Below are 27,100 nucleotides of genomic sequence, written 5' to 3' on the forward strand. Positions count from 1 at the left end.
ATAAAAATGAAAACCAATTGCAGTCGCTCTCTACGTCATACTAAATGTATTTTAAATGAGAACAACCTCTTTAAAGTCAATGTATTCTCAGCATCTACACACTGTATAGCGCCATGAGACAGTAAGGAAGGTGCATCTCTAGCGCTGGTCTGAATAATAATAATTAGAGTCCCTGCAGCCAATAGTATTGCGTCTCCACCTTTCCGGGTGCAGCAGGTGCGCAGAGCCAGTCAGGGAATCCCTCCCGCACACGTCACTCCAGCCTAGGGAACCCGCTTGCGTCACTGCCCATATTAGGCTGCTACTTGCGTCAATGGAACAAACCAAGCGCCGGGCAGGGGAGCCACCAACTAGGACAATCCAATATCGGAGAGGGCGGGGGTGAGTGCAGAGCTGAGCGGGCAGGTCGGGGCGAGTTAGAGAAAGAGGTGACTCCCCCCGGCATGGTACTGCCCTACGACTCCGCAGGAAACCAGGGCGGGCGCATTCAGCTGACTGAGTGGGAGGAGCCTGAGTTGCATTGGAAGCGCTTGTAGCTCAGTAACTGATCAGAGTGACTCCGGGCTGACTCACCCAGCGCAGCTCCAGCAGAAGTTTCATCAGCGCTGTACAGTAGCGAGAGGGGTCGGCGGTGTGTCCTGCGCTGTACAGAGATCTGACGTGAGCTACAGCCAGTGAAGCTGAAGAGCCAGCAGTGCACCCAGTACTGGATAAATGGAATAGCAGCACAGCCAGCAGTATAGCTAGTGCAGGACACTTGGAACAGCAGCACAGCCAGCAGCAGCCAAGGAAGGAGATCACTTGGATTTCAGAGCTGATCTCATCACTTTCTATCTCCCTGCCCCACTAGGGGCATCTCTTGGGCACCTGCTGAGTTGCAGGAACAAGGTGGGGGCAGTTCCTGACAGGTCACATGGGCAGACAGTCAGTACATTGGGTCTCATGGGCATATTGGGTAAATGAGATGTAGGAATATGGGCACACAGGCCAGCGGGTATATGGGCTGACACTTTGGTGGATAGTGAGTATATGGGCACACAGTATAGAGTGTATGTAGAGAGGTGGGTATATGGGCACACAGTATAGAGGGTATGTAGAGAGGTGGGTATATGGGCACACAGTATAGAGTGTATGTAGAGAGGTGGGTATATGGGCACACAGTATAGAGGGTATGTAGAGAGGTGGGTATATGGGCACACAGTATAGAGGGTATGTAGAGAGGTGGGTATGTGGGCACACAGTATAGAGGGTATGTAGAGAGGTGGGTATATGGGCACACAGTATAGAGGGTATGTAGAGAGGTGGGTATATGGGCACACAGTATAGAGTGTATGTAGAGAGGTGGGTATATGGGCACACAGTAGGGCGAGTGCATAGACATTGGATGCCAGAGTGTCTGATTGCCTTTTGGTTTGTGTTTTTTGAAGATCGAACCCAGGCAGCCTCCTCCTTGTGAGTTCAGATCTTGGATCATGTACCAGGATTATCCAGGGAATTTTGACAGCTCCTCCTGTGGCAGCAGCAGCTCCCCAGCCCAGCCTGAGGGTTACCCCAATAGCACCTTATCTACCTCCATCTTTCAGGTGAGACTCACTCTCTTTTCCTCAACCTTCTGCATTATCTGCCTCTAACTTTTGTATTCTGTGCCCCGAGCCATTGTACAACATGCCCACACTTGTTAGATTCTCAGCCTCTATCCAATGTATTCCATGCTTATGTATTCTATATTATATCTGCTATATTATATCTGCTATATTATATCTGCTATATTATGTCTGCTATATTATATCTGCTATATTATATCTGCTATATTATATCTGCTATATTATGTCTGCTATATTATATCTGCTATATTATATCTGCTATATTATGTCTGCTATATTATATCTGCTATATTATATCTGCTATATTATGTCTGCTATATTATATCTGCTACATTATATCTGCTATATTATATCTGCTATATTATATCTGCTATATTATGTCTGTTATATTATATCTGCTACATTATATCTGCTATATTATATCTGCTATATTATATCTGCTATATTATATCTGCTTTATTATATCTGCTATAATATATCTGCTATATTATATCTGCTATATTATGTGCCACTGGCCGCCCCCTGCCCTCAATATCAGTATTGTGCAGTATTAGGATGCTAAACAGTACGTCTATGTACTACACACACTTTGACGTTCCCTTCTGTAACATCACTATACAGAAGTAGTGAGTACCAATCGGGCCCTTCTTCCCCTGGCCCCTGTCACTGAGCTTACAATTTGCATTTTTGAATTTGGTTCTTGCTCTCTGAGTTGTCATTTGTTCTGCATGTCATTGGCTGAGACTGGTTCTCTCTGTCCCCCGGTGACCTCCGTATGATTCATGGGTAGAAGTGTGCTGGGTGCACATGGTTATTTTAACCCTAACATCCCCAGTGTGGGGACAGCAATGCTTGTGAGACCCTGGGAAATGATGATGCAAAAGGAAATTCACTGGCACACAGGTAGTACTAGCAGGGTAAACCCTTGCTGTTTTATTCGATGAATAGCAGCATGCAACGTTTAGGGGTAACCCCCTTTACCCTGAAACGTTGCATGCTGCTATTCATCGAATAAAACAGCAAGGGTTTACCCTGCTAGTACTACCTGTGTGCCAGTGAATTTCCTTTTGCATCGTCAATTCAAGGTGGGACGCCGATTCTGCCATTGCTGTGCACCAGGGACTATCTTCTATCCAAGGCTAGGGTGTGCGAGTGCATTTGCTAATCTTCCACCCTGGGAAATGATTACAGTCCACTGGGAATTCAGATTCCTTAACCCATTCCCTGCTGATTCACCGAAGGGACAAAGTTATCTACCTTTATGAGAGGCTGTAGTTGCTAGATGTCTCAGCTTTGTTCTGTCTGGTCTTATTCTATCCTGTAGTATAACCTGTCCAGCTAGATTGTAAGCTCTTTAGGTTAGAATTGCCTTCTTCTTTGTGTCATTGTTATTATGCTGTGCTCAACTGTGGACCAGGGCTTTTCTTATTTAACACAATCAATGTCCAAATGCCTTCAGGGCTGCTAGGAAATGTAGTTCAACAAGGGCTTCACAAATGAAGGTTTTCACATCTCTGACTGTAAAGAAACATATCCTGATATACAGGCAGATTTGACTGCACCCCATCCTGTGTATCAGATCTCTGTAAATATTCAGTAAAACAGGGAATTATTTGTTATATCCAACTTTATTTTTAATTCGCCCGGCAAAGTAAAAAAAACGATTTTGCATTTGCAGACTCCATATGAAAGGGCTCCCCCTAGTGGCTTTGTATTACCAATTATTACATTTAAAGAACAAAACCTCAAACTCGGACCTCTGTTTTACCCCAAAGGAGGAGCCATAATTTGCTAATATAACATCTAATTAATAATTGCCCCACCCCCATTAAGGCTCAGAGCATGTTTCTAATTTGGCAAAAGACTTAATGTGAAAGCAGATTTCCTGCCAGTTGGCACATAGTCCCCCCTTAAATCACATGCCAGCTATGTCAGAACTGGTGGGATGATGTTGAAATTTCCTGGCAGCAAAAGCGGCAATTGAGAGAAAAAGCAGGAAAATCACAGCAGGTTATGGATTGGGATATTGCACAATTCTCTTTTATTGGTTGCAATGTGTAAGTGGGCAGCTGTGGTTGAACTTGACATTCGGAGCCCATCCCTTTCAGTTTCAGAGGATGCTGGGAATTGTAGTTAAAGAGGAAATGAAGCCGTTTGTGTTCCAGTGGGATGTTACTGGCACTGCGTGGGTTAACACTTCCTTGGAATAAGTGACTCCAGCCAACAGGTCTCCCTCGCCACGTACTTTGTTTGATCGATTAGAAGCAGCTTAATCAAACAGTAAAGTTCATTGTGCAGCAGCAGGGCTACAACTGATATGAGGAAGGGCCGGGCACTGCCCCCTGTCTTTATTTCTACCCTTTATTCTACCCCTGTGTGTGGGAACTACTGGCACTGGCATGTTCCACTGCATCTTATAATGGGGGGGTATAGTCAATGATAGACAAAGAAATCCCACCCAGAGGAAGATGGCAGCATACATTGCTCCTGTGAGCTTACAATCAGGCAGACATGATGTTGTGTAAATCACTTGGCACTTGATATAATCACTTCCCTTAACTGCCAATGTCTGCTCTAAAAGTTCCCTTTTGCTGGGAATTACTAGGCATGTTCCACTTCATTGTACAATTAGGGGGGTCATGCAGGTGAAGACAGTTCCATCTGGACAGAGCGTGGGTGGAGCTTGTCCCTATGGGGCAGACATGGTGTCATGCCAGTCCCTCCCTACTAGGAATTATCAACCTTCTTGTGCCCATAAACTGCCCACCGGTCATCCCACGCTTTCCCTACTTTTGCTCATTACTTACCCTGATCAATAGACCCCTATGTACTTGAGAATGATGTCCCCTGAGGTCCGGCGACAGTAGGATAACATAAAACAGTAGGACCCCCTTAATTGTCTGGATTATTGCTGAAGTTTTGAGTGGGGGTCGGGGGTATATTGCAGGTCCCAGAGGGAAGGCTGTGTTATGAAATGCCGGAATGTGGGAAATTCTACAGAACGATGTTAGTGAGGGTTGTGCTGCCTGTGCAGACATTTAGTTCTGCCAACTGATCCACTTATTACTGGAAAGGGCAGCGGCTCAGACTAGTTATGTTCATGTTGCCTGACACGCAGACCTTGCTAACTGGCACCACTCCCAGCACCACGTGCAGGACGAGCTGTAATACTGACCCCTACTGGCCTGCTCTGGGAACTAGTCTAAGGGAGTGCACAGTTAACTGTTTAAAGCGATTTTGTTATGATTTTTATGGTGTAGTTTTTATTTCTAAATCACACTGTTTACACTGCAAATAATTCACTCTACAATATAAAATTTCATTCCTGAACCAGCAAGTGTATTTTATTAGTTGTAATATTGGTGTGTAGGTGCATCTCAGGTCATTTTGCCTGGTCATGTGCTTTCAGAAAGAGCCAGCACTTTAGAATGGAACTGCTTTCTGGCAGGCTGTTGTTTCTCCTACTCAATGTAACTGAATGTGTCTCAGTGGGACCTGGATTTTAGTATTGAGTGCTGTTCTTAGATCTAACAGGCAGCTGTTATCTTATGTTAGGGAGCTGCTATCTGGTTACCTTCCCATTGTTCTGTTGTTAGGCTGCTGGGGGGGGGGTCATATCTAGGGATGCACCGAATCCAGGATTCGGTTCGGGATTCGGCCAAGATTCTGCCTTTTTCAGCAGGATTCGGATTCGGCCGAATCCTTGTGCCTGGCCGAACCGAATCCTAATTTGCATATGCAAATTGTGGGGAGGGTGGGATTTTACATGACTTTTTCTTACAACAAGGAAGCAAACCGATTTTTCCCACTTTTTCCTTTCCTGCCCCTAATTTGCATATGCAAAGTAGGATTCGGATTCGGTTCAGTATTCGGCCGAATTTTCCAAGATGGATTCGAGGATTCGGCCGAATCCAAAATAGTGGATTCGGTGCATCCCTAGTCATATCCCTCCAACTTGCAGTACAGCAGTAAAGAATAACTGAAGTTTATCAGAGAACAAGTCACATGACTGGGGCAGCTGGGAAACTGACAATATGTCTAGCCCCATGTCAGATTTCAAAAGTAAATATAAAAAAATCTGTTTGCTCTTTTGAGAAAGGGATTTCAGTGCAGAATTTTACTGGAGCAGCACTATTAACTGATGCGTTTTAAAAAAAAAAAAAACAGGTTTTCTCGTGACAGTATCCCTTTTTGGTCTCAAATAATCGGATGAAGAAATGGACATATTGGCTTCCAGTGTGCATGCTGCTGGTTGGTAATCACCATAGGAAAAACAGGGACAGCAAGTCTAGTAGTTATTGTACCCACTAACCCCACTGTGCAGTTTGGCAAAGGGAAGGGGGACCTGTCCACGGACTTTAACGTATGGTTTAAATTTGTTCTTCCATTTTTTGGAGGGTGGTGGACAGACCTGGACTTAAATCTTGGGACGGCAGAATAAATGATTAATTGTTACCTAGATACTGGCACAGGATAATGGATAGAATGGTGCAGGAAACTGGATAGAATGTTACAGTAGAAGGGATAGAATAATACAGGAGGCTGGATAGAATAGGAAAGGAGAATGGATGGAATGTTACAGAATACTGGATATAATGATGCAGGTTAATGGATAGAATGGTACAGGTTAAAGGGGTTGTTCACCTTTAAATGACCTTTTAGTATTATGTTATTCTGATACAATTGTTTCTCATTTCTTATTATTTGTGGGTTTGAGTTATTTAGCTTTTTATTCAGCTGTTTGCATCAGCCATCTGATTGCTAGGATCCAGATGACCCTAGCAACCATGCATTGATTTGAATACGAGACTGGAATATGAATAGAAAAGACCTGAACAGAAAGATTAGTGCTACAATATAACAATAACAGTACATTTGTAGTCTTGCATTTGTTTTGGATGGGGTCATTGACTCCATTTGAAAGCTGGGACAGTCAGAAGAGGAAGGCAAGCTGTTAAAAAGAAAAAAAATGAAGGCCAATTGAAAACTTGCTCAGAAGTAGCCATTCTATAACATGCTAAAGGTTAACTTAAGGTGAACTAACTCTTTAATGAATTGAATATCACACAAGATTGTTACAGGAGAATGGACAGAATGGTACAGGATAATGAAATGAGAATAAAATGAAACTATTGAAGGGATAGAATGGTACAACAGACTATATAGAGAATATGTTAAACCTAAGTCCATGCTTAGTGGGTTGTGTTTTTCCTCTTGGTTTTGTGCTTTTGTATCCTAGCAAGGATTTTAATGATCATCATCATTAATATTCTATTAATAGGTATTTTACAATAAGCTTACAAACAATGGCTATAGAATGCAAATAGGATCAACGGGGCCTGCTCAGAGGAGCTTGCAATCTAAAGATTGCCGGGACATGCCCCCTAGCACCATCTTTCGTGGTGGTTTATTAAATGAGGATCATGACTCTGATTAACCGGAGAACTTTAGGATTGGGAAAAGCAGTATGATTGGGAAATGAGAAGGAAACAATGGATTGTATGATTCAGGCATGGATAGAGACTGGTATATACTCAAGGGGAGGCCATACATACACATAGTTATTTACTTATCTCTCAAAATTCTTCTCCCTGTTGTTGTACGATCCGATTTAGATAAATTGCAGTGATTGTTTTGTTTCTGAGCTTATCTACCATTCTATGTGGGTATTGGGTACGGGGTCCCACCCGGGGTCCCACCCACCAGCATATGTTTCATGCACTTGTTGTGGGTTTAAGGCCCATGATTGGTTCTCAGTACACGACACAACTGTCAGTTGTACTGATTTCTCCAGATATTGTTATGCAGCCAAAGTGTCAGTAACACAAGGTCCAATCCTGCTACTTTCCCTGCAGCTGCCTTTTCTCTCTTCCCCAGAGTCGTCCGTGTTACAGTTGCTCTCAGTCAGTTTTGTATATATATATATATATATTTTTTACCTGTTTTGAGTGAGCGTGTCTTTTGATTTGAGGCTCGTCTCACCTTGGGTGATAGTGAGCTTTGTAATTGCCCAATTCTCTCCGTCTGTCACAGGACAGGGTGTGGCACTGACACACGAGAGAACAGGGTGCACCTCTTTGTGAGTCCAAAGGAATATGGCAGTTCCCACCCACAAGTAAAAATAGAAATATATACAGAGAAGGAATGCAGAGATATCAACCCACCCCATGTCATTAGGGACATCATGATCCACTCCAGGCTTTTTTTTTTTTAACCTTGTTTCGTTTAGAGTGAAGATTAGGGTTGAGATTAGGTTGTGAAAAATGCAGGACTGGATTATTATGCCCAAAATTATATCAGTAAAAATGTTTTGGGCACACAGTATCCTATACCCTCTATTGTACTGTCTAAGGGAAACAGTGTGGCACCTCCCTCCTATTTGTATTACTACTAATATAAAGAGAAGGAATGTTCTGGGCACACAATATCATATACCCTCATACTGTACTGTTTAAGTAAAGGAATATGGCTCCTCCCACCTTATAAATACAAATATACAGAGAAGGAATGTTCTGGGCACACAATAAGCTATACCCTCATACTGTACTGTCTAAGGGAATCAATATGGCACCTCCTCCCATATGTATAAATACAAATATACAGAGAAGGAATGTTCTGGGCACACAATAAGCTATACCCTCATACTGTACTGTCTAAGGGAATCAATATGGCACCTCCTCCCATATGTATAAATACAAATATACAGAGAAGGAATGTTCTGGGCACACAATAAGCTATACCCTCATACTTTACGGTCTAAGGGAATCAATAGGCACCTCCCTCCTCCCATATGTATAAATACAAATATACAGAGAAGGAATGTTCTGGGCACACAATAAGCTATACCCTCATACTGTACTGTCTAAGGGAATCAATATGGCACCTCTCTCCTCCCATATGTATAAATACAAATATACAGAGAAGGAATGTTCTGGGCACACAATAAGCTATACCCTCATATTGTACTGTCTAAGGGAATCAATATGGCACCTCCCTCCTCCCATATGTTTAAATACAAATATACAGAGAAGGAATGTTCTGGGTACACAATAAGCTATACCCTCATACTGTACTGTCTAAGGGAATCAATATGGCACCTCCTCCCATATGTATAAATACAAATATACAGAGAAGGAATGTTCTGGGCACACAATAGGCTAAACCCTCATACTGTACAGTAACAATATAGTAGTTGACCCCATGCTATAGAGAGAAAGAACATGTTTGTTCTGATATATGGAAGAGAAACCATACTGATTGTATCCTGTGCCTTTAGGGGTACTCCTTTGGGTGCTATAAATACGGGGCCTCCCCTTACAAGCAGTCACAGGGAAGCTTTGCATAACCAGAACAGAGAGAGCTGGCGCTGGACACTCTTCGTTCATTCGAAGCCGCTTGTTATTTAAAGAACGGTTTCCCTTTCACATTGAGGTTTCTCTTTGAATCACTGGGATTTTTTCAAGTCACATTAATTGGCCCCATACAGGGATCCTAACTACAGATGATGCAGAAATGCAGGAGAAGCAATGGCTGCTACATTGTTTCAAGAGGCAGAACCAGCAGCGCAGAGAATATAAAACGCCAGACTCTACTTTCAATAGCAATGACACTTACACATAACTGCCAAATCAAAGAAATGATTTAAGGAATGGATACGGTCAAGAACATTTTCTTTCATGAGGCAAAATGTTATTTTGGGAGGTTTATATCCCTTTTAATTTTTCCTTTTCATTTACCTGGGAATTCACAATCGAGTTGTGACGCCCTGTTGGCCCAACGGCGTCCGAAGTGTTAAAACAGGCCGGGCTGTGCCAATAGAGCAGGTTGGAGCTTGTTGAAAAGGAATTTTGGAAGCAGGACGAGACTCACACCCAGTGTCCTTACAGCTGCAAATTAACCCTTTTAACCCCTCGCTCAGAGTAACCTTGTAGATATTACTGGGCCCCACAGGAAATTCGTTTTCGCCCAAAGTTTCCTTGTCATGCAACTTCGGACGACTTTGGAAAACGAAGCAATCCGAGTGCCAGTTGCCATAAGAAATAATGCCCATTGACTTTAATGCATTAGGACAAAAAAGTCGCCATAAGAAAAAACGGCCATTGACTTTAAGGGCAGAGACACACACTGCGATTTGGGGAGAGACAAATCTCCTCTTCTTCAGGGCGACTAATCTCCCCGAACTGCCTTCCCTCCAGCTAGAATGTAAATCGCCTGCGGGATGGCACTTGGATCGCTTCATTTTTTCTTCCTTGTCATGCGACTTTGGATGACTTCGGAAAACAAAGCAATCCGATTGCCAGTCGCCAGAAGAAATGACGCCCATTGACTTTAATGCATCAGGACAAAAAAGTCGCCATAAGAAAAAACGGCCATTGACTTTAAGGGCAGAGACACGCGCTGTGATTTGGGGAGAGACAAATCTCCTCTTCGGGGCGACTAATCTCCCCGAACTGCCTCTTCTGTCTTCCTGCCGGCTAGAATGAAAATCACCGGTGGGATGGCATTCGAAGGGATTAGTTTTCCGAAGTTACCTGAAGTTTCCTTGTGAGGCAACTTCTGGCGACTTTGAGAAAACGAATTGCTCTGAGTGCCATCACGCCGGCGATTTTCATTCTAGCCAGCGGGAAGACAGAAGAGGCAGTTCGGGGGGATTAGTCGCCCCGAAGAAGAGGAGATTTGTCGCCGGGCGACTAATCTCCCCGAATTGCAGCAAGGACAAAAAAGTCACCATAAGAAATAACGCCCATTGACTTTAATGCATTTGGAGCGAGAAGAATTGTCGCGCGTAAAAAGGCCCGTTGACCGAGCCGGATTTCTTTTCCGGCCGCCCCTAGGCCGTGCGGTCCGATCAGACGTCCGCGCGGTCCTAGCGCCCGCCTCCCAGCGTGCCGGCGAAAAAACGCCGGCGCAGCTGGTGTAGATGAACAGGGACACGAACGTCCCCATAATGCGGCTGGGCGGCATGCCGCCCCTTTTTTTTGCCGCCCTAGGTCCGGGCCTATGCGGCCTTGCCACAAATCCAGGCCTGCCCGTTGACTTCAATGCGTTTCACAAAATTTCAGGACAGGTTCGCCCATCACTAAATACAATGCTCTGCAATTCAGGGGCCGTGGGGTTAACCGGTGGCTCTTCCTCCCACCACCTTCACATATTTCTGATACATTTCTCAGATTCCGTGGCGGCTGCAGTTACAATGTTCCCAGAAAGGAAGTGCAGTTGCTCAACACCATTATCCAATCTGGGAATTCCTCTCCTGAAGGGTTAGGGGGGGACAGATTGCTATAAAATAAACCTCTCGGGACTCAAAACGCTTCCTGGGGAAGTCATTTAATTTTCTGATTCAGTTTATTGCCGCCAATAACAAAACAAGGGGGAACAGAGCCGGCCAATGGCTGGGTGGGGGAGATGACATTCCAATCATCAAAAGACTTCCCAGAAGTAAAGGGCACCCTTCCCAGCAGGCTCTCTGCTGCCCCCCTGTGGCACCCAGTGGAGGATCGGCTTCCTGGGATTGTGTGACTTCTGTGGTTCCAGTAAATGTGGGAGCCGAGGGATGGGATCTGGACTTTCTGCTAACGCCTCCTCCCATCCATAAAGATATCGTAAATGCCAGGGTGCATTGCTGAGGGGTGAGTCAGCACCAATGTGGTTACATCATCTGGGAAAGTGACTAAACACTTACTTATCTACCCCCCCTCCCCATTGCTTTGCTCTGTATATCCAACTGGGGGGGCACCAGTTCACACCCCCTATACAAATCAGACAATCCTAGAGTGGCTAAACCTAGCCATGCTGAATGTGTATAAATTAAAGGGTAAATAAACCCAAAGACAATTTCTGCCTCTAGCGGCCGCATGTTCACCAACACTATGAGAATTCTAGCACGGCTTTAGCACATGGGAACGTTGGAACAAAGCAGCCCCGAGGCGTGGGAGGACCTTGATTTACTGAGCAGGAAAAGCCAAAATGAAGCCTGATTGGTCAGTACAGTGTTCATTTAATCCCTGCAATCTGCACCCGCACCACAGGGACCTGAGTCCTTGGGAAATGTTGGGAAATGTCTTTGCACACCTGCCTGGATACAAACAGTTTCCCCAGAAGTGTAAATGTGTGGGCAGTGTTGCTTACTCTTTTCTCTAGGGAAGCAGTTTTCCTTTGTACGCACAGCAAGCTGCACCTGACCTCCTAGTGTAAGGCTCTAGGAAAAACTGGCACATAAAATCCATAGGCTGCATTGCTAAGATTCTAGCTATCCTTAGCATTCTGTAAAATTCTATTTGATTGGAAGCAGCAGTCCTGTCCTGCTTTATGGCAGCTGAGATTCTAGCTATCTGTATAACAGAGCATTCTGTCCTGGGGGCATAATGAGCAGTAGTGATGGGTGAATTTGCGCCGTTTCGCTTCGACAAAAAATTTGCAAAATTCACCAAACGGCGAAAAATTTGCGAAAAAATGTTTTCGATGCCGGCGAATTTTCATGGGCGTTTCGCAAATTTATTTGCTGGCGGGGAATCGCGCAAATTTGCCGCAAATTCATGCCTGGCGAATAAATTCGCCCATCACTAATGAGCAGTCTCCCCCTGCTTAATGACTTTTTGTTTGCCATGTGTTTATGTCAATGACCACTCCTATTTTTTACCTAATGACTGATGTTATGCAACATGTTTTTGTACTTTAATATTTGATCTCTGCCCCATGTGGCCCCTCTAAAGCTGTATTTCCAGAGCCAGTACCATTAGCTACCTGTCAGTGCTTAGCTGTGCAGCAGCGCATGGGTTAAGTGCCACACCTGAGCTCTGATAGTGAGCGCAACAACGGGGCGAGGGGAGCGAGAGGGCAGGCAGAGCAGCTGCTTCTTCCATTGGGTGGAACTTATACAATCAGTCTCCGCCCACTTTACCTTGCGGCTCTGCTGTCAGACAGGGAGGAGCAGCAGGAGCGGTTGGTGTGCAGTGCGGAGGCTCAGTGAGTATTGTGATATTCATGTATCCCCTGTACTTTATCTGGTACCTGGTACTTTATCCTTTCTTTACCTTCCCTAACAAATCAACCCCTTGTAATTAAGTGCACTTTGCCCGGCAGCTCCAATTGTAAGAGGAGGAGGAATACAGAAGCCACAGTCCCAGTTTCATTTCTTTTTCCTGGGACAGGTTGTAACTGTGTAGTAGTGTGAGTAGTGTGTATAGTAAGGCAAGTGGAAGCTGTACCTGTGGATAAAACAAAACAATAATAGGGCATAATACTTTATATATATATATATATATATATATATATATATATATATATATATATATATATATATATATATATATATATGTATAAGTGTTTTTATTTAGCAAACAGAAGCTGTTTGCTAAATAAAAACACTTTTATTGGACTAAAAAGACCTGAGAGTGCTCGCTTTGGTTCTGGATATTCATGATGCTTTATTGCTGATAACACCCAGGCAAATAACACAGCGAATTACGAGTTGTGCCGGCTCTTCACGGATTCTATACATATATATATATATATATATATACAAACAAAATGGAACACACTTCCATAAGGAGAGATACAAAAGCCTGGGTGCTAATTCATGAAGAATAGATAAAGACTGCAGCGGTTGACAGACATCCAAGGACCATTCCAACACCATACTTTAGTCAAATAGGTGGAGGTTTATTGTGATCCAACGTTTCGGCTCCTGTTCAGGGAAAATGAGCCGAAACGTTGGATCACAACAAACCTCCTAAACTTGTTAGTTCTCATCAGTGCAAGATATTGGAACATGGCTTCTGAGAGGTTGGACTTGGAGAGCAGCGAAATGGGGAACCAATCTAACAAGATGGAAACAGACTGTCTGCAAGTTTGGATATATGGGTCTGAACCATTAGGCTGTATCTGTGCTATAAACCAGCGGTTCTGGATGTATAGTTGCACAAAGGGACACAAAGGAGTGATTTGCATGTCTCTGCCCATGATGCTTTATGGGAGAATCAAAACTCTCATTTTTGGTATCCAGGCAGTGCTGTGTGTATGGCATGAGACAAGTAAATACCTTCTACTTTGCATATATGTATATATATATATACACACACACACACTATACATACACTAGGGCCTAACACTATATATATATATATATTTTTATCAATAATAGGGCCTAGCACTATATATATATATATATATATATATATATATATATATATTTTTTTGTTCCTGAAGACGGCTCCAGCGGTTGAGCCGAAACGTTGATTAATAAAACTTTTTTTGTTTATTTTGTATGAAGTCCTGTTGGTGCGGTTTTCTTTTTGCTTATTACTACTGATGTTTTTAACCAGCACACAGGCATTGCCCTTTGTTTGTCCGTGTGCACTGTGTCTAAATTTACATATATATATATAGAAAAGAAAAAGCTAGCACTCTCAGGTCTTAGTAATGAGTAAAAGGTGTTTATTAGCAAGCAAAATCAACTAACGTTTCGGCAAACACTCAAGCCTTTCTAAACACCTTATACTCATTACTAAGACCTGAGAGTGCTAGCTTTTTCTTTTCTGTATCCAAACCTTTGGCTTATTGCACCCAGGCAACTGTGACCTTTATATGAGTTGTGCCGGCTTCCAGACTACTTTTATAATCAATAATAGAGACTAACACTACGCAAAGGCGTTGAGCCATAAAGATTTCTTGGAGGGCCACAGCTGGCTTGCTGATCCCTCATATAGGCAATGTGCAACAAGTTTGTATTTAGTTACTGGAAGTCTGACTGCTATCTGGTTGCTATGCTTGCACCCCACTAGCAACCATGCATTCCTTAGAATCACTGAATAACGGATGAATAGGATGAGTCTGATTACAGTGGCTTAGGGTCCCTAGTTTGGAGACTGACAAATGAATCCGGCAAATCACTCAAAAACCTCAACTTACTGAATAAAGGCAAAGCGAACCTCAGATTTGTTTATCTGCCCAACTGTTGAGTGTATGCCAGACCTTGGATTGAATGGAATGGCCCCCTGCACAGTTGCCCCTTGGCTTGTTCCCCAGGCCCAGTGACTAGGAGAATATTCCTGTTCCCAGTGTCGTCTTTCCAGTTCAGACTTTGGGAGCTTTGTTTGCTGATTTTGCTGATCTCAGACCTGCCTTTGTCTAAACTCAGCTCCTGATTTCCATACGGCCAGTCTGCTTTTAGCTTGGAACAAGCATAGGTAGCATTCCCACTCCTGCAGAACTACAGCTCCCAGCATCTCCTCTTTGGGTCATATGAAAGTGGGCTGCTTGTTGTTCCTACACTGTTGCCATGATCCATTTGGCTTTCCCTCTGTTATAGGGCAGAGACACACAATGTGATTCGGGGAGATTAGTCGCCCGGCGACAAGTCTCCTCTTCTTCGGGGCGACTAATCTCCCCAAACTGCCTCCCCTGCCAGCTAGAATATAAATCGACGGCAGGAAGGCACTCGGAGGGCTTCATTTTCCGAAGACGCCCCGAAGTTGCTTCCCGAGGAAACTTCGGAAAATGAAGCACTCCGAGTGCCTTCCCGCCGTCGATTTATATTCTAGCCGGCAGGGGAGGCAGTTTGGGGAGATTAGTCGCCCCGAAGATGAGGATATTTTTCGTCGGGCAACTAATCTCGCCGAAAGTGAGCGTTTGCCCATAATGGCCAAACGAGAGAGCAAAGAACTTGAAACATCCAGCAAGGGCTTGAAGGTCCAGGCCAGAATTCTAACTGGCTTCTAATAAAATTGTCCCTAGTGTGAGAATGTGATAGGGACATTAGCCTGTAAGCTCCAATGGGACGGGCTCATAGGAATGTAATAGAGCCATCAGTTTATAAGCTTCGCTGGGGTAGGGATTTATTGGAATGTGATAGGGACCTTAGAGTGTAAGCTCTGCTGGGTGAGGTGACTGAGGTGACTAATGTATAATGTTTATAGTCTTTCAAATTATGTCATTCTGTATAAATAAAGGATAATAATCAGCACCTCCAGGTAGAATTTGAGACTCTAAAATGGGTTAATTCCTGCTCCAGACTTGATAGGAATCTGGTAGGGGCCAGGTCTGTGGCCCAGACACACATTCCACTCTGTAAATCTGCTCAAGCCTGGGGCAAAATATTCTCCTGTCACTGTCAGAATGAGCCTCCATGTAGCTCCAGGTGTGGGGGGGGGGCCGTGATGGAGCCCGTGTGCAGTTAGGCCAGTTTCTAGACACAGCAGAGAATGGAGGCCTTGTCTGTAGTTTGCTGTGCTGTTTTGGTGGGGATACTGGTGAGAATTGGGCCCTGCTTTTAGGATACAGGCTGAGACATTAACACTTCAGATCAGGATTATCTAAAAGGATGGTGGAGGTTGTATTGTTCTAATCCCACCCACTTCTAGAGCTATAGACTCCATGCCCCACCCCCTGTAAAATGCAATTAGTGTTCTAGTCCCGCCCACTACTTGAGCCACAGACACTCTTCCCCTTCTCCGCACATGGAGTTATGAGACAAATCTGAGGCAAACCAGATGCCTAGTTCTGGAGCCTGATTGTGTTGCTCTGGTCTATCTCTGCGGCCCCTGATTACATTATTTCTCTGCCCACAGAAATTCAGGACAGATATGCCAGGATCCAGCAGTGCCTTCATCCCCACCGTGAATGCCATCACTACCAGCCAAGATCTCCAGTGGATGGTGCAACCAACTGTCATCACCTCCATGTCCAACCCCTATGGTCGCTCCCATCCCTACAGCCACTCTGTGCATAACTTGGCTTCAGTCACAGGTCATTCGGCTCTGCAGAGACCCGGCGTTATCAAAAGCATTGGCACTACAGCGGGCAGGAGGAGAAGAGATGAACAGGTGATTCTGTCAACATTTTACACTTCCCCTTGATTTCTGATGTTCTGAACTAAGCCGGCTGTCCTCATACTCAGTGCTGCACCTTGTAGTCTCTAGGCTTTTATTAAAATCACTGAACTCAGCCTCGGCTTCCAGGCAGAAGGAGCATTGGGTGTAGCACTGACTACAGTTGTGCAGAATACCCCAAATCTGTGCAAGGGTTAAATGTAAACTGATGATACCGGCAGTGTAAAACCGCTAATGTCAGGAAAATGAAAAGAAAAACATAGTGTCAATTACAAAAGCTCTTGGAAGAGCCAGTTCACATGAAGTTGTTTAGGTGGGTATAGTCACCTTTTAAAATCAGATTTTATTTTGTAATTTAAAAGATCCCCCCCCGATTTAGTATTTAATCCCTTAAATTACTTTTTAATGCCGAAATACTCGCTGCAGACAACAAAAGAAATGTTGCCTCCTCCTTGACATCAGGAATTTATAAGATAAAAGTTGTGAAATGTCTCTGATGTGACCACAGAAGGCGCCGCTGGTGTCGAGTTAGCAAACTCCTCCTGCTCTTGCCCAACTCTTCCTCCCACCACAACTTCCTTCATGTCCAACGATCCTCACTTCTCTTTATGGTTATTTGAAACCACAAAAAGTACAACTTGTTCACTTATGTTTTATTCCTTTTATACCTGCCAACAGCTCCCACCTGAGGAAGAGGAGAAACGGAGAATCAGGAGGGAGAGGAATAAACTGGCAGCAGCCAAATGTCGCAACAGGCGGCGGGAATTGACAGATAAACTCCAGGCTGTACGTATCTGCTCCCTGTTTGTATTTATTGATATGATTCTTTGAAAGTGTTCACATTTACCAACACGGGGCAAATCTCCACCTGGGCCTAACTGGCCTTCAGACTGGGCCCCCTTAGCTCATAACAAGGTTACAGTTATATAGAAACATTGGGGTAACAGTCACCCTGCTATAGTTCCAGGGGTACCCAGGGCACAAATAAGCACTCACCCCAAATCTCCCACTAACTGGCCTTCAGACTGGGCCCCCTTAGCTCATAACAAGTTTACAGATATATAGAAACATTGGGGTAACAGTCACCCTGCTATAGTTCCAGGGGTACCCAGGGAACAAATAAGCACTCACCCAAATCTCCCCCTAACTGGCCTTCAGACTGGGCCCCCTTAGCTCATAACAAGGTTACGGATATGTAGAAACATTGGGGTGTCATCCTGCTATAGATTCAGGGGTACCCAGGGTACAAATAAGCACTTACCCAAATCTCCCCCTAACTGGCTTTCAGGCTGGGCCCCCTTAGCTCATAACAAGGTTACAGAAATATAGAAACATTGGGGTAACAGTCACCCTGCTATAGTTCCAGGGGTACCCAGGGTACAAATAATCACTCACCCCAAATCTCCCCCCTAACTGACCTTCAGGCTGGGCCCCCTTAGCTCATAACAAGGTTACAGATATATAGAAACATTGGGGTAACAGTCACCCTGCTATAGTTCCAGGGGTACCCAGGGTACAAATAAGCACTCACCCCAAATCTCCTCCTATGTAAAATGAGGGGAAACTTAAAATCAGGGGGTGTAAAATGGGGGTTCTACTGTGTATAGAAACATTGGGGTGTCACCCTGCTATAGTTCCAGGGGTACCCAGGGCACAAATAAGCACTCACCCCAAATCTCCTCCTAACTGGCATTCAGGCTGGGCCCCCTTAGCTCATAAAAAGGTTACAGATATATAGAAACATTGGGGTGTCACCCTGCTATAGTTCCAGGGGTACCCAGCGCACTAATAAACCTTTACCCTAACTGGCCTTTAGACTGGTACCCATTATCTCATAACTGTGACTATTAAATGCACACCGGTATATAATAGGCATGCATCTATGGATTTGAAATTGAACATGTCCCCCTTTTCAGGAGACGGAAAAGTTGGAGCAGGAGAAGTCTGGTTTACAGAAAGAAATTGCCGAGCTTCAGAAGGAGAGAGATAAATTGGAATTCATGCTTGTCGCCCACTCACCAGCATGCAAGATAAGCACCAATGACCGAACCAACTGTTCCCAGAGTGTCCGGCCCGTGAAGGTTGTCATCAAGAAGGAGCCTGTTGAGGAAGACATTGCATTGGCCAAAGTCATTGACAAAACCCAACGGTCTGTAATTAAACCCATCAATATTGCCGGAGGGTTTTTTAATGAGGAGCCACTCAACACCCCTGTCGTCATGTCATCAACATCCCCCAATACCTCCAACCTTGTCTTCACATACCCAAGTGTCCTAGACCCAGATTCTTCAGCCTCGCCTTCAGAATCTTGTTCTAAAGCCCACCGCCGGAGCAGTAGCAGTGGCGACCAGTCTTCTGATTCTTTGAACTCTCCCACCCTGCTGGCTTTGTAATGATCACTGTAGAACTGCTTTCTTAAGATCTATCCGAAAAAGGGAACCAGCTAATTGTGCAGGATCTTCCCTAGGAAGTGTATGATTGTATTTGCAAAACACCTAAAAGTTCAACCTATAACTGGATACTGAGCTCGAATGTGGCCTGGGAGTTTGCCTGGACGCAGAATATATGATCAAGCTTGCATTCTTTCATACAGATATGAGCCTCACATTTTGTTCCACTTAAATCCTTTCTTATTCATCAGTGTACCCAAGACATTTCATCCAGTCTTTGCGGTAGAGGATTGATTTTCACTTGTTCTGAATTTATGAGGGCACTTTAATGGAATCACCTCTTTCTTAGAGGGGGGTTTATTTCTTCACTGGATGAAGGTACAGAATTTATTATTATGTTTTTCGATTGTGAATCTAGCATTTCCCGACACATACACCATCCCATCGTTTTTGTTTTTTTTTTGCTATCAAAGTGGAAATCATTTTGGGTGGTTGAGAAGATGGCAACACAAATGGTGGCTTCACTCCATGGAGCTTATACAATGCCAAAGGTGCGGATTTTCGAATCTCTTGGTTGCCTGTATTGCAAACAAATGTTTGGATGTGATCAAAGAAAACAAAATATGTTGGCAATATGTTGTCGCCCCATGTGCCTTTTGGATTCAGAGTTCAGAACCTTGCAATGACTCAAATATACTTGACAAGCCATAGAGAGTTAGAAACAATTCTCTCCATCATGGTCCAGGTCGCTCTTTCACCCTCAATGAATTCTGTTTCATTAGACACATAGAATTTGTATTGTTCGTGGTGTTGTGACCAGTTCTTCTCCTTTTGTTTATTGGGTTATGACTTCCCGGGCGGCAAGTGTGCAGGGGCTGGTTACCTGCGTGGGACCCGGAGCTGACGGGATTATGCACATAAGTCTTTAAGGTCTTCAAATGCCTTTGAATGTTACTAAGCACAATGCAATAATGCCAACGGGTCAGGGTGGCGAAGAAATGTAACAAGCAAAAAAGAGCTTCAGAACTTATTTAATGAATGAACAGTGAGTACAGGTCTATAAAGGGAACAGTAGGGTCTGCGTTGGTTGGATATAGCCATGTAGTGCGATGGATAACTGCTACATACCCCTGCTGCACGGCATGTCATTAAATATATACAGAGGGTGAAAATGATCAATATTAAAGCCTAAATTCTGAGCTTATCCCTAAATGAATAATTTCTTGATCTTTGAGTCCTGTAAATCGCTTATTGCTGTGACCCCCCCAGATACTAATCAGCCGAGGGGTTTTTCCTGTCCGAGCATCCACACCAGTCTATATTTATGCACAAACTGGTGCCAAAGCCTCACGTACAGTCGCCCGTCACTGTAATATGTATTCAGGGTCACCAGACTGATGACCTTTACACAAAGCACATGAGTCATTTTGTTGCTGAGACTTATTAATTGGCACTAATTGGCACAAAGACTCTCTGGGTTCTTGCTGAGTTTCCTTCCGTTCTTTTTTTTATTTCCTGTTTCGTTGTGTCTCGCTGCTCTGGTGATTTTATTTTAATTCTCATTCTCTTTGGTTTTTTTTAATATCGGATTAGTTACCATTGTCTCCAATGAAGATCTTTTTGTTTTGGGGGAAACGACTGATTCTTTTTTGTGGATAACAATTCGATATTGTTGTGAGCTCTAGAATATTTTTAGCTGATGTAACTTCCACTGCCGAACAATCACAGACAACGAGCGTCTCTCTACTTTTCCCTGAATTTTTGGTATATGGTGTCATACCTTGTGCACCACAGCTGTGCATTTTTTATGGATGTCTTAAGTGGCAGATGTTGCTCCAAATCTAGCGGGATAAATGTCACTACTGCTCTATCATCGAGTTTAGCATCTGTGTCTTGTGCTTGGCGAACCCACAGCTGCTAGGTGTCCCCCAAATCTGTTTTTGTATTTTGTTCTAATAATATTCATTTCATGAAAGATGCCGGAGGCTATAAGCTGGAACATTAGATTTATAAGATGAGGTTGGAGGAAATTCACAAAATATAAATATTTCTGGATGTTTCTAAAAGTGGTATTAAAAGACAAATGAAAAATGTTTACGTGCCGAGAATAGTTTCTTTCAATTTTCAGATTTGAGATGTTTTGGAAATGTAATGACAGCACATGACCATTGACAAATTCATTTTGAGGGCTTCATAATTAATAAAAATGAGAATCTTTTATATCCTTTGTGAATTTCCCCCATTTTAGATTCTTCTGCTGTAAACTGTAGGGGTTTTTTGTTGGGGAAGACCTATAAGCCATAAATGTGCTCAAGTACCATCGCAGATTCTGGAGCGTGTGCCAAGCTACTTGTGTTAGTTGTTCACAAAAAGGAGTCTTGATGGTTTTTACTAAACCTTAAGCACATTCAACCTTTGGAGAAAGGTAAAGCATGTTGCCAAATCCTAACCCTTACCTTAAACCTTGGATTCAAGAAGGAGAAGCAAGTCAGTTGGGTTCAAGATTGCAGTCTTTAGATAGATTTCGTTTTAAAGGAGGTGGAAAGTCATTTACCACTTGGGTTTGTCAAATTTTAGGCACCCCCAAGTGAATGTATTTACTTACCTGAAACCCCAGGCCGGTGCTCCTATCAGCAGAAAACTGCACTGGGCCGGGTTTATTCCAATGAGCAACACGGAGCGATCCTCTTCCAGCTTCTTCCGGCATGTGCGGTAGAGTGAAAAGCTGAACTTCAACTAAAAAGTCGGTTTTTTCATTCTACTGCCCATGCACTTGCCCCAGGAAATTTGAAGACAGAAGAAGATGGAAGAGGATCACTCCATGGTGCTCACTGGAATAACCCGCCCAGTGCAGTTTTCTGCTGATAGGAGCACCGACCCAGGGTTTTAAGTAAGTAAATACATTCACTTAGGTGTGCCTAACATTTGGCACCCCCAAGTGTGAAAAATGTTTCCTTCTCCTTTAAGACTAGAATATAAATATCTAAAGATAGATCTAAAAATATCAGACTGTAGAGGTAAAACTGTTTTTTTTTTAAAAAAAAAAAACCCCCATCAGTTAATAGTGCCGATCCAGCAGAATTCTGCACTGAAATCCATTTTCTTAAAAGAGCAGACAGATTTTTTAATATTTGAAATTTTGAAACATGGGGTTAGACATATTGTCAGTTTCCCAGCTGCCCCCAATCATGTTTACTTGTGCTTCAGTCACTCTTTACTGCAAGTTGGAGTGATATCAACCCCCTCCCTTTCCTCCCAGCAGCCTAACAATAGAGCAATGGCAAGTTATCCAGATAACAGCTCCCTGACACAAGATTACAGCTTCTTGGTAGATATGAGAATAGAACTCAATAGTAAAAATCCAAGTCCCACTGTGACAGTTACATTGAGTAGGAGAAACAATAGCCTGCCTGAAAGCAGTTCTATCATGAAGTGCACATGACCAGGCAAAATGGCCCAAGATGGCGCCTACCCGCCAATATTAAAAACAATATACACTTGTTGGTTCAGGAATACAGTTTTAGATGGTAGAGTGAATGATTTGCAGTGTAACAATGTAAATTAGATATAAAAACTACATCATAAAAATCATGACAGTATCCCTTTAACTATATAACGAAAGGCAGATATCGGATTATGTAGAAGAATCTCTCTAGTGCGGTGTCAGGAAGTTTCATACAGTCTGTCTGATAAAAACCAGGTTGATCTTCCTGTCTAATAAAGGATTTTTAGATGAAAGTCAAGCACAACAAATTATAGACTCAGTCATACATATTACATTTTAAGAGCCAAACACAAAGTACAGACACCAGAGTTTTGCTTTGTTGGTTTTTTTTTGTAGCAGATCGTTAATTGAAGTATTTTGTGACCATGAAAAGAGCTTATTATGAATGCACCACCTGCAAATAGTGTTACACCAAGAGAAAAAACCAGAGTTATTAGTAAGAATTATTTCCACTTACATGACTTTGTTTTACTGTTTTGCTATGGGAGCAACTATGGCTCCATATTTTGTTGACCCTAAAATGCTTTTTGTTTTCCTAAGCTTCTCTCTCTCTCATATTCCCATTAGCGGCAAATGTTGGGTTGTTAATCCCAATTTTTGTTTTTAAAAAAAACCCAAAAACATATTTATTATAATAATCCACAATTCCAAGAGTTCACTAGATTTCATTATTTTGAAAAAATTAAATACGTCAGTGGTTTTTGTGTATTTTGGGAGGCTTTTAATTGTATTCCTTATTTATTATGATATGTTTACATGTTTGGGATTTATTGTTGATGTATGGCTGGGCCGGCTCTTTAGGGGCCCCTGGCATCTGATGTATTTTTTTTTTTTAACATTAGCATTACAATGTACATTGTCCTTCGACATGGTTTTCGTATAAGGTCTATGTAATGATACCTCTGCTCAAATAGTGATTTATGGTGTATTTCTCAGTATTCTCATGCACTTAGTACAACACAGCAAGACGTTCGCTTTTGCAGAGGAACAAAGTTGAGGTCTATCTAGTTATCTGATTATCTAGTTATCTGATTATCTAGTTATCTAATTATCTAGTTATCTAATGTAATATGGAACCACGATGCCCCGGACCTTGAGTCTCAGAATGCTGGTAACCTGGCCTTCAACCCCAAAAATGAAACCTAGCAGTCCATGTTTTAAAAATATTCATGCTTGCCTTTAGCTTAGTTTGATTAAGTCAGGGATCCCCAACCTTTTGAACCCGTGAGCAACATTCAGAAGTAAAAGGAGTTGGGGAGCAACACTAGAAAAATGTTCTTGGGGTGCCAAATAAGGGCTGTGATTGGCCATTTGGTAGCCCCTATGTGGATTGTCAGCCTACATGTTGCTCACGAGCTACTGGTTGGGGATCACTGGATTAAGTGAATGAGCAAAATGTTCTTCCAGGCATTATCACCTGGTGCTAACAAGCTTTCATTGAGGAGAGAGGAGAGCCGAAAATAATGGCTTTTGGGGGACTTGGCATCATTGAAAACTATGGATGTACGGAATACAGGATTCGGCTCAGCAGGATACAGGATTTCAGCAGGATTGGGCTGAATCCTTCTCTCCGGCTGAACCAAATCCTTTGCCTATGCAAATTAGGGGTCGGGGATGGGACTTTTTGTCACAAAATGAGGAAGTAAAAAATGTTTCCCTTCCCACCTCTAATTTGCATATGCAAATTAGGATTTGGTTCGGTATTCGGCCAAATCTTTCACGAAGAATTCAGGTGTTTGGCCCCTAATATGCATATGCAAATTAGGATTTGGTATTCGGCCGAATCCAAAATAGTGGATTCGGTGCATCCCCATTGGAAACTGCACAATGCATTACACTACTCCTAGACTGGCACCTGCATAGCTTCTGACTGATGCAGATAAACTGTATCTCCCCCACAAATGGTATACATCAAAGTCCAATGCAGAAATGTCCCATTTAATTGAATATAACACACCTCTGTCTGGGTCTTTCGGACTGTTTCTTAAAGGTTTACTAATATCAGCTCTAACATTGACCTTGCTGGCAAAGGTTCCTTTTATTTTTTACCTTAAGAAAACAACAAGTGTAAATGACATTCCTTCTGCCCCCACCCAAGAATGATAGTGGCCTCGCCTGAACCCAGCGTGAGATAAACTAGACCAGAGGCTTGCACTCGCACAGAGTCGAAGTGAAACTCTCGGTGGTTCCTATTGGTTGTGTCAGCGCTGTAGGTGGGCGTTGCCTCTGCGGGTGCCGTGCGATCAGAGAACTACATTATGTACTGCAGGTCGGTGTATATGCGGCGTTCTATGGAAGTGCCAGCTTTATTGTGTGTGTGTGTATATATTTTTATACTATACGGTTGGTAAATGACATTAGTAGCTCCTATTTGTTAGATTCTTTTTTTTTTAATGATTTATGTAAAAGAGGTCTGTGTTCAGATTGTTACTCTCTGACTTTGCCCACACAGGCATTAGTTGGGTCAGTACTTACACTAGAATCAGTCGTCTGTAAAGATTGGAATGAAATGGATTATGTCGCTGAATTTGACCGCTTAGTTGATGTTTATGTTGTGTTTTTGTTTTTTTTCTTTATTTATCTGAAATAAAATGTATTTTAAAAATAGACTTCTGCCTTTCTTGTCTTTATTTAAAATGCTTACTAGAAAGGGCATTAGATAGGATCTGTGCAGCCACTGGGACAGAATGCTCTGTTATACAGATAGCTAGAATCTCAGCCATAAAGCAGGACAGAACTGCTGCTTACAATGGGGATCAGATAGGATCTGTGCAGCCACTGGGACAGAATGCTCTGTTATACAGATAGCTAGAATCTCAGCTGCCATAAAGCAGGACAGGACTGCTGCTTACAATGGGGATCAGATAGGATCTGTGCAGCCACTGGGACAGAATGCTCTGTTATACAGATAGCTAGAATCTCAGCTGCCATAAAGCAGGACAGGACTGCTGCTTACAATGGGGATCATACAAAAATAGTAACACACAGGCAGATAGTTTTATTATAAAGGGGTTCATCATAAATCAAAATTTAACCAAACAAACTTTGGGCCCATTTCTAGTCTTTAGATGGATCTGATGATCAGATCATGATCAGCACCTGTTAATGTCTCCTGTGTCCGTTACCTGATGCATTACACAATGGACTGTTTGGGAAAGGGATGGTAACATTTTGGCTTTGCACATATTTGCTCCCAGCAGGGAACCCAGGGGAACTTTTATGAGTATGTGGAATTTCTCAGCAGGGATAAAAGCAAGAGGCGTTGTGCTTAGTAGCCTGACAGCAATAGGATTTGCAGTTACTGTAGCTCTGGACTTTTTATACATAAAATAATAAGCAGAGTTAGGGACAGGCATATTGGCTGGATCTATCCATGGAGCAGTATGATAAATACAGGATTTTGTTGGAGGATACAATTATACATTACAAGTAATTATGTTTAGGCCTCCGAACATGAGAGGAGAGGAATTTGGGCCTTACTGTGGATAACATACGGCGCAACTCTAGGCAGTGTCAAACAGTCGCTGCTAAAAAGTCACCAAATGTATGAAGAAGGACAGTAAAGGGGATGCGAGCATTGCTATACTTCTCTATATATCTCATCTAAGACTTTACTTTGAGTATGCAGTGTCGTTTTGGACCTCAGAGTACAAAAACGTGACACTAAACATATAGTGGGAACCTTCCCAGAACAGGAGAGTAAGGGGGTAGCAACTTCCTATTAATCCCGTTGGTTTAAGATCAGATGTGGGACAGGTAAGTGTTCTTATCATCATCATATAGAGTATATTAGGGGATGTTCTGAAGGGTTGAACTTAAACTAAACAACCCATTTTCACTTCCATTTTTAGTTACAGCTTCAGGTTTTCTTTCCGCTTTACACTCAACTACTATGAGCAGTGTTTGTTCTAACAGATTATTCCAGAGTCCACCAGATTGGATTAAGCTCAGCCTGACCTTAAATGTCCTCTACAATCACACGCAAAAGTCTCTTTACAAAACAGTGTAGGTAATGGGTGTCTCTGTTTTGTCAAAGGGAAATAGAGCAAAGGTGATATGTAAGTCTACAGGAATAGCAACTGTCACACAACTGGGTTTGTTAATTCTTATCAGTGTACACCAACCCATAGAGACACAACTGCCTGGTGCTAATGACTAAGCCAGGAATACCCAAAGTGAATTCAAACTGGAACATGAGTCACCTTCCTATCCCAAACTTCTACTATAGGCACCATCTCTCCCTACTATACCTGCTATCCCACAGTCACACTCCCTTCCCAGAGACTATTATCCACTGTTACTGTAGGCTCCATCTCTCCCTACTATACCTGCTATCCCACAGCCACACTCCCTTCCAGAGACTTTATCCACTTGTTACTATAGGCCTCATCTCCTACCAACCTTCCATCCCCCCTTACCAGAGACTACCTGCTATACCCCCCAACCAAGCCTCACCTCGCCTTCCTCAGAGACTATTATCACACTGTTACTATAGGCACCGCTCTGCTCCCTACTATACGTGCTATCCACAGTCACACTCCTTCCCAGAGACTATTATCCACTGTTACTATACGACACCATCTCTCCCTACTATACCTGCTATACACAGTACACAGCTCCCTTGCAGCGAGACTCTCATAATATCCACACTTGTTTAACGTATAACACACCGTCGCCATACCCCCGCCTATACGGCCTACTGTCCCACAGTCATCTCTCTATTCACACTTCTCTCTCAGACAACGACGGTAGTGCTGCTAATTCTTTTCCTTA

General features: G+C 43.1%; 1 protein-coding gene across 2 annotated transcripts; it reads left to right on the forward strand.

Moving 5' to 3' along the window:
* Positions 1 to 361: 361 nt before the first annotated feature.
* fosl2.S (FOS-like antigen 2 S homeolog) lies at positions 362 to 20,916 on the forward strand. Of its 2 annotated transcripts, XM_018264905.2 has the most exons (5): positions 362 to 888; positions 1,428 to 1,583; positions 16,172 to 16,426; positions 17,111 to 17,218; positions 18,349 to 20,916. In XM_018264905.2, the coding sequence occupies exons 2-5, from the start codon at positions 1,473 to 1,475 to the stop codon at positions 18,823 to 18,825; spliced, it is 951 nt and encodes a 316-aa protein (XP_018120394.1). In that variant the 5' UTR covers positions 362 to 888; positions 1,428 to 1,472; the 3' UTR covers positions 18,826 to 20,916. The 2 variants fall into 2 exon arrangements, with proteins under 2 accessions (XP_018120394.1, XP_041420148.1); XM_041564214.1 differs by lacking the exons at positions 362 to 888; positions 1,428 to 1,583 and adding an exon at positions 12,114 to 12,569.
* The last annotated feature ends 6,184 nt before the right edge of the window (positions 20,917 to 27,100 follow it).

Source organism: Xenopus laevis, chromosome 5S, assembly GCF_017654675.1.
Source record: "Xenopus laevis strain J_2021 chromosome 5S, Xenopus_laevis_v10.1, whole genome shotgun sequence".
In the NCBI taxonomy this organism is placed as follows: domain Eukaryota; kingdom Metazoa; phylum Chordata; class Amphibia; order Anura; family Pipidae; genus Xenopus; species Xenopus laevis.